At 34.0% G+C, this 12,631-nt stretch overlaps 2 protein-coding genes across 3 annotated transcripts; one reads left to right on the top strand and one right to left on the bottom strand.

Annotated features, from left to right (window-relative positions):
* The first annotated feature begins 2,166 nt into the window (after nt 1–2,166).
* LOC108456811 (eukaryotic translation initiation factor 3 subunit C-like) lies at nt 2,167–7,038 on the top strand. 2 transcript variants are annotated; one of them, XM_017755493.2, is made up of 4 exons: nt 2,167–2,483; nt 3,012–3,070; nt 3,187–4,977; nt 5,920–7,038. In XM_017755493.2, exons 2-4 carry the CDS (start codon nt 3,047–3,049, stop codon nt 6,859–6,861), a joined length of 2,757 nt encoding a protein of 918 aa, XP_017610982.1. In that variant the 5' UTR covers nt 2,167–2,483; nt 3,012–3,046; the 3' UTR covers nt 6,862–7,038. The 2 variants fall into 2 exon arrangements, with proteins under 2 accessions (XP_017610982.1, XP_052875342.1); XM_053019382.1 differs by having other exon boundaries at nt 2,167–2,511.
* Nucleotides 7,039–8,518: 1,480 nt separating this feature from the next.
* On the bottom strand, nt 8,519–12,165 carry LOC108454758 (uncharacterized). The gene is given in 4 exon segments (XM_017753325.2): nt 8,519–9,082; nt 9,085–9,395; nt 10,001–10,936; nt 11,853–12,165. Coding segments are annotated over 4 exon segments (1,521 nt in total). The 5' UTR covers nt 11,862–12,165; the 3' UTR covers nt 8,519–8,817.
* Nucleotides 12,166–12,631: the final 466 nt, after the last annotated feature.

The raw sequence follows: 12,631 nt of genomic DNA, 5'->3' as shown, positions 1-12,631 counted from the left end.
AGACTTGATCGTGGAAAAGAAAAGATATCGGATTAATGAAATTATAAACACAAACAAGCAATGAGATAAGTTTGTGTAACTTGAGTTGTATTTTTAAATACTTGAAATATGTAGTTATGTGATGAAAATATGATTTGAATGTTCATTCATGATAATTGATGAAATATTGATAATACTCGATTTAAATTGAAAATAAATCCCGGTTGAATGGAATGGAATTCGATGGGTCATTGGAAAAGGAATTGACGGTAAAAAGGATCTAGCTCGAACAGGTGATCCTATCTTGATATAGCCCTCCCGAAAAATACGTGTAAAATGGATTTAGCCCGGACGAGTAATCCAAATTAGGGTCTGAATTTAGCCTGGACTAGTAATTCAGATCCAACCTCATTAGAGTAATTGTCGTTGCAGGGGATTTAGCCTGGACTGGTAATCCCGACAATACTCTATGAGTTTATATTACAGGGGATTTAGCCTGGACTGGTAATCCCGCTGTAAGGATGAGGTTTGCGGGAGTGTGCTCTCTGAAATGAAATGTGTAAGACCATGGTTGAAAGATACCATGGCAACAAAATATGAAATGTGTAAGACCATGGTTGAAAGATACCATGGCAACATGACATGAAAGAATAAGACCATGGTTGAAAGATACCATGGCAACATGACGGAAAATGAATAAGACCATGGTTGAAAGATACCATGGCAGCGTGACATAAAATGAATAAGACCATGGTTGAAAGATACCATGGCAACATGACATGAAAAGAATAAGACCATGGTTGAAAGATACCATGGCAACATGACAGAAAATGAGTAAGACCATAGTTGAAAGACACCATGGCATCATGTCAAAGATAAATAAGACCGTGGATGGGAGACGCTATGACATCTGTCGAACAATTGATATTCAGGTAATATGTATCAGATGACGAATGGTTATATGAAATGGTTGTGTGAAATATTTGCAAGAACTGGTCATATGGAAATATATGTACAAAATAGTTGTATGAAATAATTATGAAGATAGATAAACGAAATAAGTATAAGTACATGGAATATAATTTATGTTAAGTTTGATATAAGCTATTACCGAATAAATATGCATAAAATATATAGCATGAAATATTGACTATAATGAAATAAATGATATATACTTATGAAGAAACAAGAAGAGAATGATATGTTTCATGACATGTACATATATGATTATCTTTGATATGTTGATACGAGGAAATTATGTAAGTAAAGACAATTATTAAACTCAAGGGTGATATGACGAGAAAATAGGTATATCAATGTTGAATTTATATGAAATATGTGCAAGAATACTAACAATGATGTTGTTTGACGCTTAGACAAGTGCCAAGCTATTGATTGAATGGTAACACATTTAATTATAAGGAGCATTGAAATGGTAAGTACTTAGATGAAAATATAATTTAAGATTTTGGAAAAAAATAAAAAAATAAAAAAATTCTATGTTTTCGATTTAATTCCGATTGGTTTCTAATGTATGTTTGGGGTTTCGAGGGCCCAATGGAGAGATGTTATGATTATTTTCAAAATATGAATAATAAATGACTCAGAATTATCTGAAAATGTTCAATAAACTATGGTAAGGCCTTGTACCCTATTCCGGCAATGGATACTGGTAGGGGTGTTACAAATTTTTTCTTTTAATTAATTTAATAACATAGAGGATATGATTGTATGGCTGTAAATAAATCTCATGCTACATTTAAAAAAAAAAACCCCACATGCTAGCATAGATATGCAAAAAAAAAAAGTTTCGAAATCTCACCCTATATATATATAGAATATTGATGTGCTGCTAACATAAAAAAAACCTAGTTGACGGTTGAGAATTCACTTGCCGCTTTAAATAGGAGTATTCAAATTTTGATTAAAATCAAATAATCGATTAATTCAATTAATCGATTGGTTAATCGATTTAATTCGATCAAAGATCGGTTAATAATTTTTTTAAAATTTAATTATTGGTTAAATCAACTCAAAATTAGATAACTAACCAAATTAACTGAATTTTAAAAAATAAATATTATATATTACATGTATAGGACTTTGCTAATTAGTCCACTGCCCACCCAAGCCCCAACCGCCGGCCCACCCAATAAACCCATTCCAATATTAAAAATCCATAACCACTAATCCTGACTCAATTCAATGACCTTAACCCAACCCGAAAATCCATATCCTAAAACAAAAAAATAACACAAAAATCCCTAATCAGTAACCTAATATTCTATCTCCCCAAATATCTAGCTTCCTCTGAATTCTCCCTACTACCGTGTGAAGACAGCCACCAGTCACCCCCGACTACCGTAACCCAACGCAGTGACGCACCTTCACCGTCGTGTCACTTCACTCACCATCGTCCAATATTTCAAGGCTCAAGCAGCTTGCACTCTTCTGGGTTCTTCGTTGTCGTCGCTCATCATTGCTGGACCCCCTTTTGCCTTCAGGTTCTTTCTGGGTTCTCGGTTTTTCAAGGTGTAATTAGTTTCCTTGTTTATTGATAAATGGACAGTGTTGGGGATTAGTTTAGGATTGGGTTTATTCCAAAATTCTTTTAATTTTATCGAAAACCTTTCACAAAATTTTTAGTTTTACCCCTAATCACGGGGAAGTATTTAGTAGAGACATAGCTTTTTTTTGTTCTTTGTATCAGCTTTAAAGAATTTTACGTATAAAAAGGACATGACAGAACAAATTTAAGACAGAAAATCTAGTGTGTGTGTGTGTGTTTAATTACCTGGCAAATCACAAGGTTATTTTTTTATATGTTTTATACTTTTGAATACGCCTAGCCTCAGATCAGGTAACTTTGTTTCTCTGGTGTGCTTCTTTTTTTAAAAAAAATTGAATACGTTCCTGAATCGCAGTACGGAATTATAGATTCGAAATTTGATTGTTGCTAATTTTTTAAGCTCATATTTTGTTCATCCAGCTTTCCGTATTAATGCCTGATTCATATTATTTTCTTTTTACAGCTTTGAAGTAATTGAACTCGAGAAAGGGAAAGCCAATGGCATCTAAATTCTGGACTCAGGTTTGTTTGTTTTTTAATTTATCTTTTTTGACGTATGAATTTAAAATATATAGCCTTTACCTAATATTGTATTGAGGAGGTTATACATATATAATTTTTTTCTAAATTTACTATAGGGTGGTAGTGACACTGAGGAAGAGGAGACTGATATTGAAGATGAAATTGAGAATGGGGGAGCTGGAGAAACCACAGCTGCTGCCGCGGGAAGCAGATATCTACAAACAAATGCTAGTGATAGTGATGATTCCGATGGGCAAAAGAGGGTGGTTAGATCCGCCAAAGATAAGAGGTTTGAGGAGATGGCAAGTACGGTTGATCAGATGAAGAATGCAATGAAAATCAATGACTGGGTTAGCTTGCAAGAGAGTTTTGATAAGATTAATAAACAGTTGGAGAAGGTTATGCGTGTCACCGAGTCCGACAGAGTTCCGAATCTTTATATTAAGTGTCTTGTTATGTTGGAAGATTTCTTAGCTGAAGCTTTGGCTAATAAGGAAGCCAAAAAGAAAATGAGTAGCAGTAATCACAAGGCTTTGAACGCGATGAAACAGAAGCTCAAGAAGAATAATAAGCAGTATGAGGAATTGATTAACAAGTATAGGGAGAATCCTGAGAGTGAAAAGGAGAAGTTTGAAGATGAGGACGAAGATGAGGATGAAGATGAATCTGGCTCTGAGTTGGAGGACCCCTCACAGATTGCTGCTGAGTCTAGTGATGAGGATGATGAGGGGGAAGATATGGATGATGATGATGCTGATGGGGCCTGGGAGAAAAAATTAAGCAAGAAAGAGAAACTGATGGATAGGGAGTTTAAGAAAGATCCTAGTGAGATCACCTGGGATACTGTTAACAAGAAGTTTAAAGAGGTTGTGGCTGCTAGGGGAAGGAAGGGAACTGGAAAATTTGAACAGGTCGAGCAGCTTACCTTCTTGACAAAGGTTGCCAAGACTCCTGCTCAGAAGCTTGAGATCCTTTTCAGTGTTATCTCTGCACAGTTTGATGTTAATCCAGGTCTTAGTGGACACATGCCTATAAATGTGTGGAAGAAATGTGTACAGAATATGCTTGTCATATTGGACATTCTTGTTCAGTACCCGAACATTGTGGTCGATGATATGGTTGAGCCTGATGAGAATGAAACCCAAAAGGGAGCAGACTATGATGGTACAATCCGTGTTTGGGGAAATTTGGTGGCCTTCCTTGAGAGAATAGATAATGAGTTCTTCAAGAGCTTGCAGTGCATTGATCCACACACTCGTGAGTATGTTGAGAGACTGAGAGATGAACCTTTGTTTTTGGTCCTTGCTCAAAATGTCCAGGAGTATTTAGAGCGTATTGGTGATTTGAAGTCTGCTGCTAAGGTTGCTTTAAGGAGGGTTGAACTTGTCTATTACAAGCCTCAAGAGGTTTATGATGCTATGAGGAAATTGGCTGAGCTATCGGAAGATGGAGAAACAGATGGCGATGAGACTAAAGTGGAGGAAACACGGGGTACATCTGCGTTTGTTGTTACTCCTGAGCTCGTGTCCCGGAAGCCCACATTCCCCGAGAATAGTAGAGCATTGATGGATATCCTAGTGACACTCATATACAAAAGTGGAGATGAGAGGACCAAAGCCCGTGCCATGCTTTGTGATATTTATCATCATGCCCTTTTTGATGAGTTTTCAATAGCTCGTGATTTGCTGCTGATGAGTCATTTACAGGATAATATTCAGCATATGGATGTTTCAACACAGATACTTTTTAACCGGGCAATGGCTCAGGTTGGCCTCTGTGCCTTCCGTGTTGGACTAATTGCTGAAGGACATGGCTGCCTTTCTGAACTGTATTCTGGTGGGAGGGCGAAGGAATTGCTTGCACAAGGTGTTTCACAAAGTCGATATCATGAGAAAACCCCGGAACAGGTACCGATCGTAATATAAATCCTTGACAGATCAAAATTAACAATAGCTTTAATTGATAATCCTTAAGTCTGTACAGCTTTGTTGTCTTTTACTGTTTGCCTTTGATGGTTTTTGCATGCTTTTTTTTTTTATTTGAAGTTTTAGTGAATAGTTTTTAATTGGTTGGTTGGATGGTATTGTTTTTGTTGGGATTGAAAGGATATTTCTTTTGACACAATGTTTCTGTTAGACATTTGAATATTTTAAGAAGTTGATACGAATGCAGTAGGATAAACAACAATTACAAGACAATGAATTCATTCGGAAATCTAGTTATTGAAGTATGTTTGCCACTGATCAGTTCTTTTTACTTTGGAAATAATTACTATATATCTAACTATTAGCATAATTGTAAAGAATAATTGTGGGATGTTCATGTTGATCTGTGAGCCCTTGTTGTGTGAAATTCTGACTTAAATGCGTTCAAGTCATACCCTTCATTTGCAAACAACTGAACAGTGTGATAACATGCGCACTTACATGGTACTTTATAATTTTTTGAGGTGAAAGTACCATACCTTCTGAGTCCCTTTATTATAGGTGTTGGATCAAATTAGTTTCTTTTACTATTAAATGGATAGATTTAATCATTATACTATTAAGAAGAATCGAGTAAGGCCAAATTAGCATTTACTATTTAAAAAATGACATGAAATTGTTTTTTTCATATGCAGTTTAAGTTCAAACAAAAGATTTCATTTGTAGAACAATAAAAAGCTTTCAAAATATTAACTTTGTTGAAAATTGGTATCATTTGATTCTTTTTAATGGTACAGGGATTAAATTGATCTATTTAACAGTGAAGGGACTAATTTGATCTATTCCTTATAATAGAGGGATTGGCTATGTACATTCATCAATTTTTTGAGGACTTATACCCTTTTTAAACTTTGGATCTATCAGGAAAGGTTGGAAAGGAGGCGTCAGATGCCCTACCATATGCACATAAACCTTGAGCTTCTGGAGGCTGTGCATTTGATATGTGCTATGCTTCTTGAGGTTCCTAACATGGCAGCCAACTCACTTGATGCCAAACGCAAGGTGATAAGTAAGACATTCAGGCGGTTGCTTGAGGTGAGTGAGAGGCAGCCATTTATAGGTCCCCCGGAAAATGTCCGAGACCATGTAATGGCTGCAACCCGGGCCCTCTGCAAGGGAGATTTCCAGAAGGCCTTCGACGTTATTAATTCTCTTGATGTTTGGAAGCTTCTTAGGAATCGAGAGAGCGTGCTTGAAATGCTGAAAGCTAAGATCAAGGAAGAGGCTCTGAGGACTTACCTTTTTACCTACTGTTCTTCCTATGATACACTAGGCCTGGACCAGCTGACCAAAATGTTTGACCTCTCAGATGCCCAGATTCATAGCATTGTTAGCAAGATGTTGGTAAATGAAGAACTCCATGCAAGCTGGGACCAGCCAACACGGTGCATCATCTTCCATGATGTTGAGTACTCAAGGTTGCAGGCTTTGGCATTCCAGTTGACAGAAAAGCTTTCAATACTTGCTGAGAGTAATGAGAGGGCAGTCGAGGCTAGATTCGGTGGTGGTGGATTGGATCTGCCACTAAGGCGGCGAGATAACCAGGAATATGCTTCTGGGACAGCTGGTGGCAGCGGCAGTAGGTGGCCAGACTTGTCCTACAATCAGGGTAGGCAAGGTAGTTCTGGACGTGCTGCATATACTGGTGGTGGCAGACCATTGGCATTAGGACGGGCTTCAAGGGATCGGTCAGGTCAATTGCGAGGAACAGGCGGATACTCTGGGAGAGCCGGTTCAGGAATTAGAGGTTCCCAGATGGATGCTTCAGCTCGCATGGTTAGTCTCAATCGGGGTGTCCGCGGTTAGTTGTATTTCTTAGCAGTAATCTTAACCTAATTTTGTCAAAGTTATTTACTTGGGTTGAACTTGATTATTGGGTTTTTTGTTTTGCCATTTATGCAATAGCTGGACTCATTATGGCGTTTTCATGTTTTATGCTGAATCATGTTCCTTTATATTAAGTAGAATTCCAGATTTTACCAACTCAAGTGCTTGCTTGACACATCGAACCGTAGGATTGTACACTTTACTTCTTTTGCATCAAAGTAGATGTACTCACATCACCCACTGGTTTAGTTGCAAAATTTTGTCTATATAATAATCACTGGGTTCTCTCGAAGAAAAAAATTTCTTGTACTAATTTCAAAAATCTGTTGCCTAAAGGCAAAATTTCAATATATGGAAAATGATAAGCAAGTTGTATTTTTTCTTCGGTAGAGGTAAGGTTATTTTTAGCATTAGAATAATCGGAATATCAAATTACTTCAACATATTACTCTATTTAGATCATTTGCTTTAATTGTTTGCTTAACAAAATATAAAATTATTTAAAAACTAATTCTATTAAATTGTCTTTGTAACGTATTTTGTTCTTTTAAATTAGTTCCTTAAACATTAATTGGAATATATTGTTATGGAACTCCTTCATTGGACTTTAAAATGTTATATGCTTAATACATCATTTGATATTTAAGTGTGACATTTTTTTTTTATGTTTAATACGTGATCTTATATTTGACAAAAGTTCTGTATTTTGGTATTCAAAGGTATCGTGTTTAACATTTCAGTATTTAATTTAAGCATTAAGTTTAATTTGATAAAAATAATTGCTAATATTATTATATTTGAATTTTCATGATTTTACTAATAGAATTTGTTTAATTGTGTGATTAATGAGTTAAATATAATCTATTTGTTGTTATTTTTCCTCAAATTTTAAGGTTTATTTGATGAAGTTAATTGCTAATAAACAAAAATATGAAAGAAATATTCTCCATTTTCCTCTAATTTTTGTTTATTTTTCCTAAATCAGTAGATTACAAATTTCTATTTTTCACATTTTCATTTTCTTCCTCCATATTCCTTGCTTAAGGAAAAAATATTAGAAAAATCCTTCTACTTTTATTACTTCCTTCAACTATTTCAAAAGGAAAAAACCCTTAACCGCTAATTTATATATATATATATATATCTAAGCTTTAACTTTAATTTATACCTGAAGAAAAAACCTATCGCTCTATTTGAGGATATAAATTTTGAATTTAAATTTCATTTATCATATAAATGATAAGAATAAAATATGTATATTATAGATAAATTAATTGAAATTCAGTACAACATATATTAAAAAATTATATAAAAACATGAATTTGTCAAATCTAAAAATATTTTAAGAATTTCAAATTTATTACCAAATAAGTATCTAACAAATCTAGGTGTTAGAAATTACAAATGCTACATTTCTAAATAGATTACCACTTAATTTACACTTTTGGAAATCCAAATTCTAAAATTCTAGTTTCCAAATGCTAGAGAATCTTTAACATTAATCACATTAAATTTGAAATAGAATTATTTGAACACAAATTAAATGATAATAACTTATTGGAATAGGTGCTTTATATTTTAAAAAATGAAATAGTTTTAAGGATTGTTTTAATATTTTAACCAAAAAATGAACTCGTGAAAGAAAAATAATTGCATAGATACTTCGTATAAATACATTCTCACCTACGAAATTCTATTTAATGTCCCAAAATTGTAATGACAATTGTGCTAAAAAAAGAATGATAGCTAACAAAAAGGGGTAAGAATATAACCCAAGTCCAAGAAAAGAAAGAATATGGGGAAAAGTCAACTTGCAGCTATATGTATGGGCAGCAGAAGATTTCTTCATATAATGTAATAACTATTAGCCAACAAGTAGTACCTTTAGCTTTCTACTTTGTTTTAGGACCATGGTTTGAAGTTCCATCGCCATCTTCACCAGTTTTCTCCTGTGCTAACTTTTGAAAGTCGAACCTTTCCTTCAACATCCTTGACTGAATTCTCTATTGTTGCTTCACTAACCTTTTTAGGAGTAACTTCTAAGGATGGAGGCCTTGCTTCATGGTGGTTTACTGTCGTTCCTGGAGCTACTCCACTATCTTTGTTTGTTATAGTATTTTCTAATGATTGCGGCTTCGCTTCAACATCTGTGGCTTTGGTTTTTAAACCTTCTTTACTAACCTTGTTAAATGATTTAACGCCTAATGACTGCTGTTTTGCTTCAAATCCTTTATTTCAGCTTTTACAGCTTCTATACTGTCTTTATTTGTAGGGGTAACTTCTAATGATTGAGGCTTTGCTTCAAAACCTACGACTCTGGTTTCTGCACCTTTTTCTGTAACCTTGTTGGTGTCACTAGCTTCCAAAATTTGAAGCTTTCCTGCAGTCTTTGTGGCTACATCAACTTCGTTTGTTGCACAAACTTTCAGCGGCCCAAGCTTTGCATCAAGATCCTTGACTTTGTATGTTAGTGATCTCAAATCTCGGATGTTCGCTAGCTTACTAGAATATTTCTGTAGTGAAATGAAAATTGTAGCTTTGAATAAAAGAGACAAGAAACTTGTTGTCCAGAGGTTCACAAAAGAGGATCAGAATAACATAGCAACATGAAAATTTACGTCAATGACACTTTCTAAACAATTCAAAATGACATTGTAATAATGATTACACGATGAACATATAGTCAAGCTAAATGTATGTGCATTAGCAACTCATCCTAATTACATATCATCTTGATATCCTAAATCTAGCAGGCATCTTTTATATGATTTCCAACATTTATTCTCTGTTTCCAAGGTTGCAGTTCAATAATCTAAGTATACACCAACTGATTTGGTTCATGATATCGGGTTAGTAAGGTTTCTCCTAATATGATTGTTTTGAGAGAGAAATTGGAGTTAGTCATAAAAGTTATGATGTTATATGGTTCTGTAAAGTCTTTTCATCATGATATCTCATGTAATGGTCATGCAAAGAAACAACAACAAAAAGATATCCAATGCTTAGATAGTAATTTATATCTCATTTGATATTTAGAAATCGGTTGTATTTTAGATTCAAAAAATAAAAAAGAAATACGTATATAGGGCAAAATATTCACAATCATATCTTAACTCACCTGTAGTAGTTGCTCCACTCGTTTTCTTAGAACCTCTACAGATGCTTCCTTGTGAATGCCTTGAAGAATATATAGCAGGTGAGAATGAAAGTCCGAGGAACGATGTTCTTCAATCTTACATTGGGGTATGGCAGATTTGCAACCCACTGAATAGAAAGGGCAGTTCACAAGCTTCATCGGGCAGACAGTTATGCAGTGTCTATCCATAACACGTCTCATGAGGCTAGCCGAGCATTTTTGTTCACAAGGAATCATCTTATAAGGGCAAACTGAATCATGGTTCTCCATTTGGCTAATTGAATATTTGGCATAACACCCTTCATTTTGGCAGGTCATTGATCTATATTTGCAAGTTGGCACATGTTGAGCAAGTTCATCAGCTGAATAAAATTTCATGTCACAGTGAAATTCATTCTTTAAGTCAACATTCTTCAGCAAAGTTTGTACAATTGCTTCTCTCTTGTCTATTGACCAAAATCCATTAATTTCCATTTCTTGTGAAAAATCATCTATCTTGTCTTCTCTTTTATCACTTAGTAACCATTCCGAAACTCGACTGAACAAATTCCTCTTTGTAGTTGCAAATTCATCAATCAAGTATGCGATGATATCATAAGGATGGTCAGATGCTTGTACCTCTAGACCATCATCCAAGACCACAGATTCAGCCACAAAAGTTACACTTCTTTGCATTAGATACTCCACCATTTCTTTTCTAATTTCAGCTGCTACTGAACCAGGGGACTGGAAAACATCACCAGTTGTATTGTCGACACAAGCTGTAGATAACCCTGGGAGGAATGCTTGAGCAATGGTGTAAACTATTTCTGCATCACAAAGGTCACAGTGAAATGTAGGACCTCCTTCCTTTTCATCCTTGACTTTATCTGGTGTAAGTTCCACATCATTTTGAGGAAGATCCGTAAATGGAGATTCCTACAAAATGATGTCACCTATAACACATCATTACCTGGTTTGATAAAAACTACCCTGACAACCACAAAGAGTAGTAGACTTAAAATCATTAAGCCTATGAGCAATGAGAAAACATATCCATCGAGCTTCTACCACAAAAAACAAAGATATGAACCTGTGTTTGTCTTGTTGGTTCATACAATCACATTAAGATGTGACATCTAACAAGTTTAGAATTCAAGTCTAACACATTCAATTCCTTCTGTTTGACAATTAAAAGGTAATCACAATTAAGAAATATTTCTAACAACCAATTAACCGTCTGAATTATATTAATTAAACAGGTATACCCTGGGGAATCCATGTGAAATTATCTCTGTCAGCCATTTCTGTCCTTGGAGACCTTCACCAATTCAGCTAAACTCAAAATCAAAATAAAAGGTAACTCCAGCAAATAGTTATGTTAATTGAACTTCACATTATAAATTTAAAAAACAAAAAAGTTCACAAATTCTTTGAAAGAAACTTGAATTTGATATGAAAGAAGGATGAACTGCAATAATTGTTTTAAGTTCTATAACAAGTGGCAATATTATGTCATAAATTAACGATTTTGCAGGTCAGACCCTAAAAAATAAAAAAAGTTCTGAAAGGAAAAGAATGTTGCAACTTGTATACCCTAATTAATCACCAAATTTCAATTGCTTTAATCTCTTACCTCATTCTTTGTGCTTAATTTGATATTTAACCAAATTCTTAGATCCAATCATGAAAACTTTCAATACAAGCGGTCCCTATGCGAAATTAAAAACCTTAATATGCATGACAATGGTAACCCTTAAAGGAGCACAATTGAACAACCAAATTTGAAGTAATCTAATTTTTCAAGTAATCAAATAACACAAAAAGTAATAAAAAAAAAGTAAAAGAGAAATACCTTCATCATTTTTAAATGCCAAGGAGTTTTAAAGACGTGTGATCAAAACCTTGAAATTTAAAAAATAATCAAGAATTTAACCTAAAAAATTGGATTAATCTTTTTTCTTTCTTTCCGCTCTCGTTCTCGTTAAAAACAGAGAAAATCTCATAAGTTAAAAGCGAGCATTTGGTTTCATTTTAAATATTTTACTCGATCTTTTTGCTTTTATTTTACACGGACCGAAAAAGTCCGAAACTTGGCTTTTAACACCCGTAGAAAAGAATAATAAAAATTAAAAAAAAAAACATTAAATTTCGATATTATGCAACAATGATGCAATTTAAAGTAAATGGTTTTTACTTAAATAATATTAAAAATAAATTAATTATCAAAATGAATAGGGTGTTTTGAAGAGTAACATGCACCACCATCATTAAGCCATCATCAATTGTTTTTTTAAAAGTAATTTCTTTGGTGCCGCACTGTATACAGAGGTACCATTATGGATAGGAATAATGGGCAATATACGGATTACACGGGTTTGAAAAAAAAATTTTTAAAGAGTGGGGAGCTATCAAACTATATAAATATTTTGTTGGTTCATAAAATAAACACTAAATTAATCAATGAATCAAGAAAAAATATTAATAAAAATTATTTTTATGAATTTATTGCAAGACATTAAAAATGACTGAAAATAAAGATAAAAATTATTATGATTTGTATATTCTTGAAAATATTTTATCTCGTAACCACTGGCCAGAATTAGGAATTTGAATTTTTTTCCGTTCAAGGGA

Source organism: Gossypium arboreum, chromosome 9, assembly GCF_025698485.1.
Source record: "Gossypium arboreum isolate Shixiya-1 chromosome 9, ASM2569848v2, whole genome shotgun sequence".
Lineage (NCBI taxonomy): Eukaryota > Viridiplantae > Streptophyta > Magnoliopsida > Malvales > Malvaceae > Gossypium > Gossypium arboreum.
Note: the sequence above shows the minus strand (reverse complement) of the source record. Positions and strands in the feature narration are given on the sequence as shown.

What these genes read in the sequence shown, in the direction of transcription:
- LOC108456811 (XM_017755493.2), top strand. Translation starts at nt 3,047, where the DNA reads ATGGCATCTAAATTCTGGACTCAG. An exon ending in CATCTAAATTCTGGACTCAG is followed by an intron (nt 3,071 to 3,186) that starts GTTTGTTTGTTT and finishes AATTTACTATAG; the next exon opens with GGTGGTAGTGACACTGAGGA. An exon ending in ATGAGAAAACCCCGGAACAG is followed by an intron (nt 4,978 to 5,919) that starts GTACCGATCGTA and finishes TGGATCTATCAG; the next exon opens with GAAAGGTTGGAAAGGAGGCG.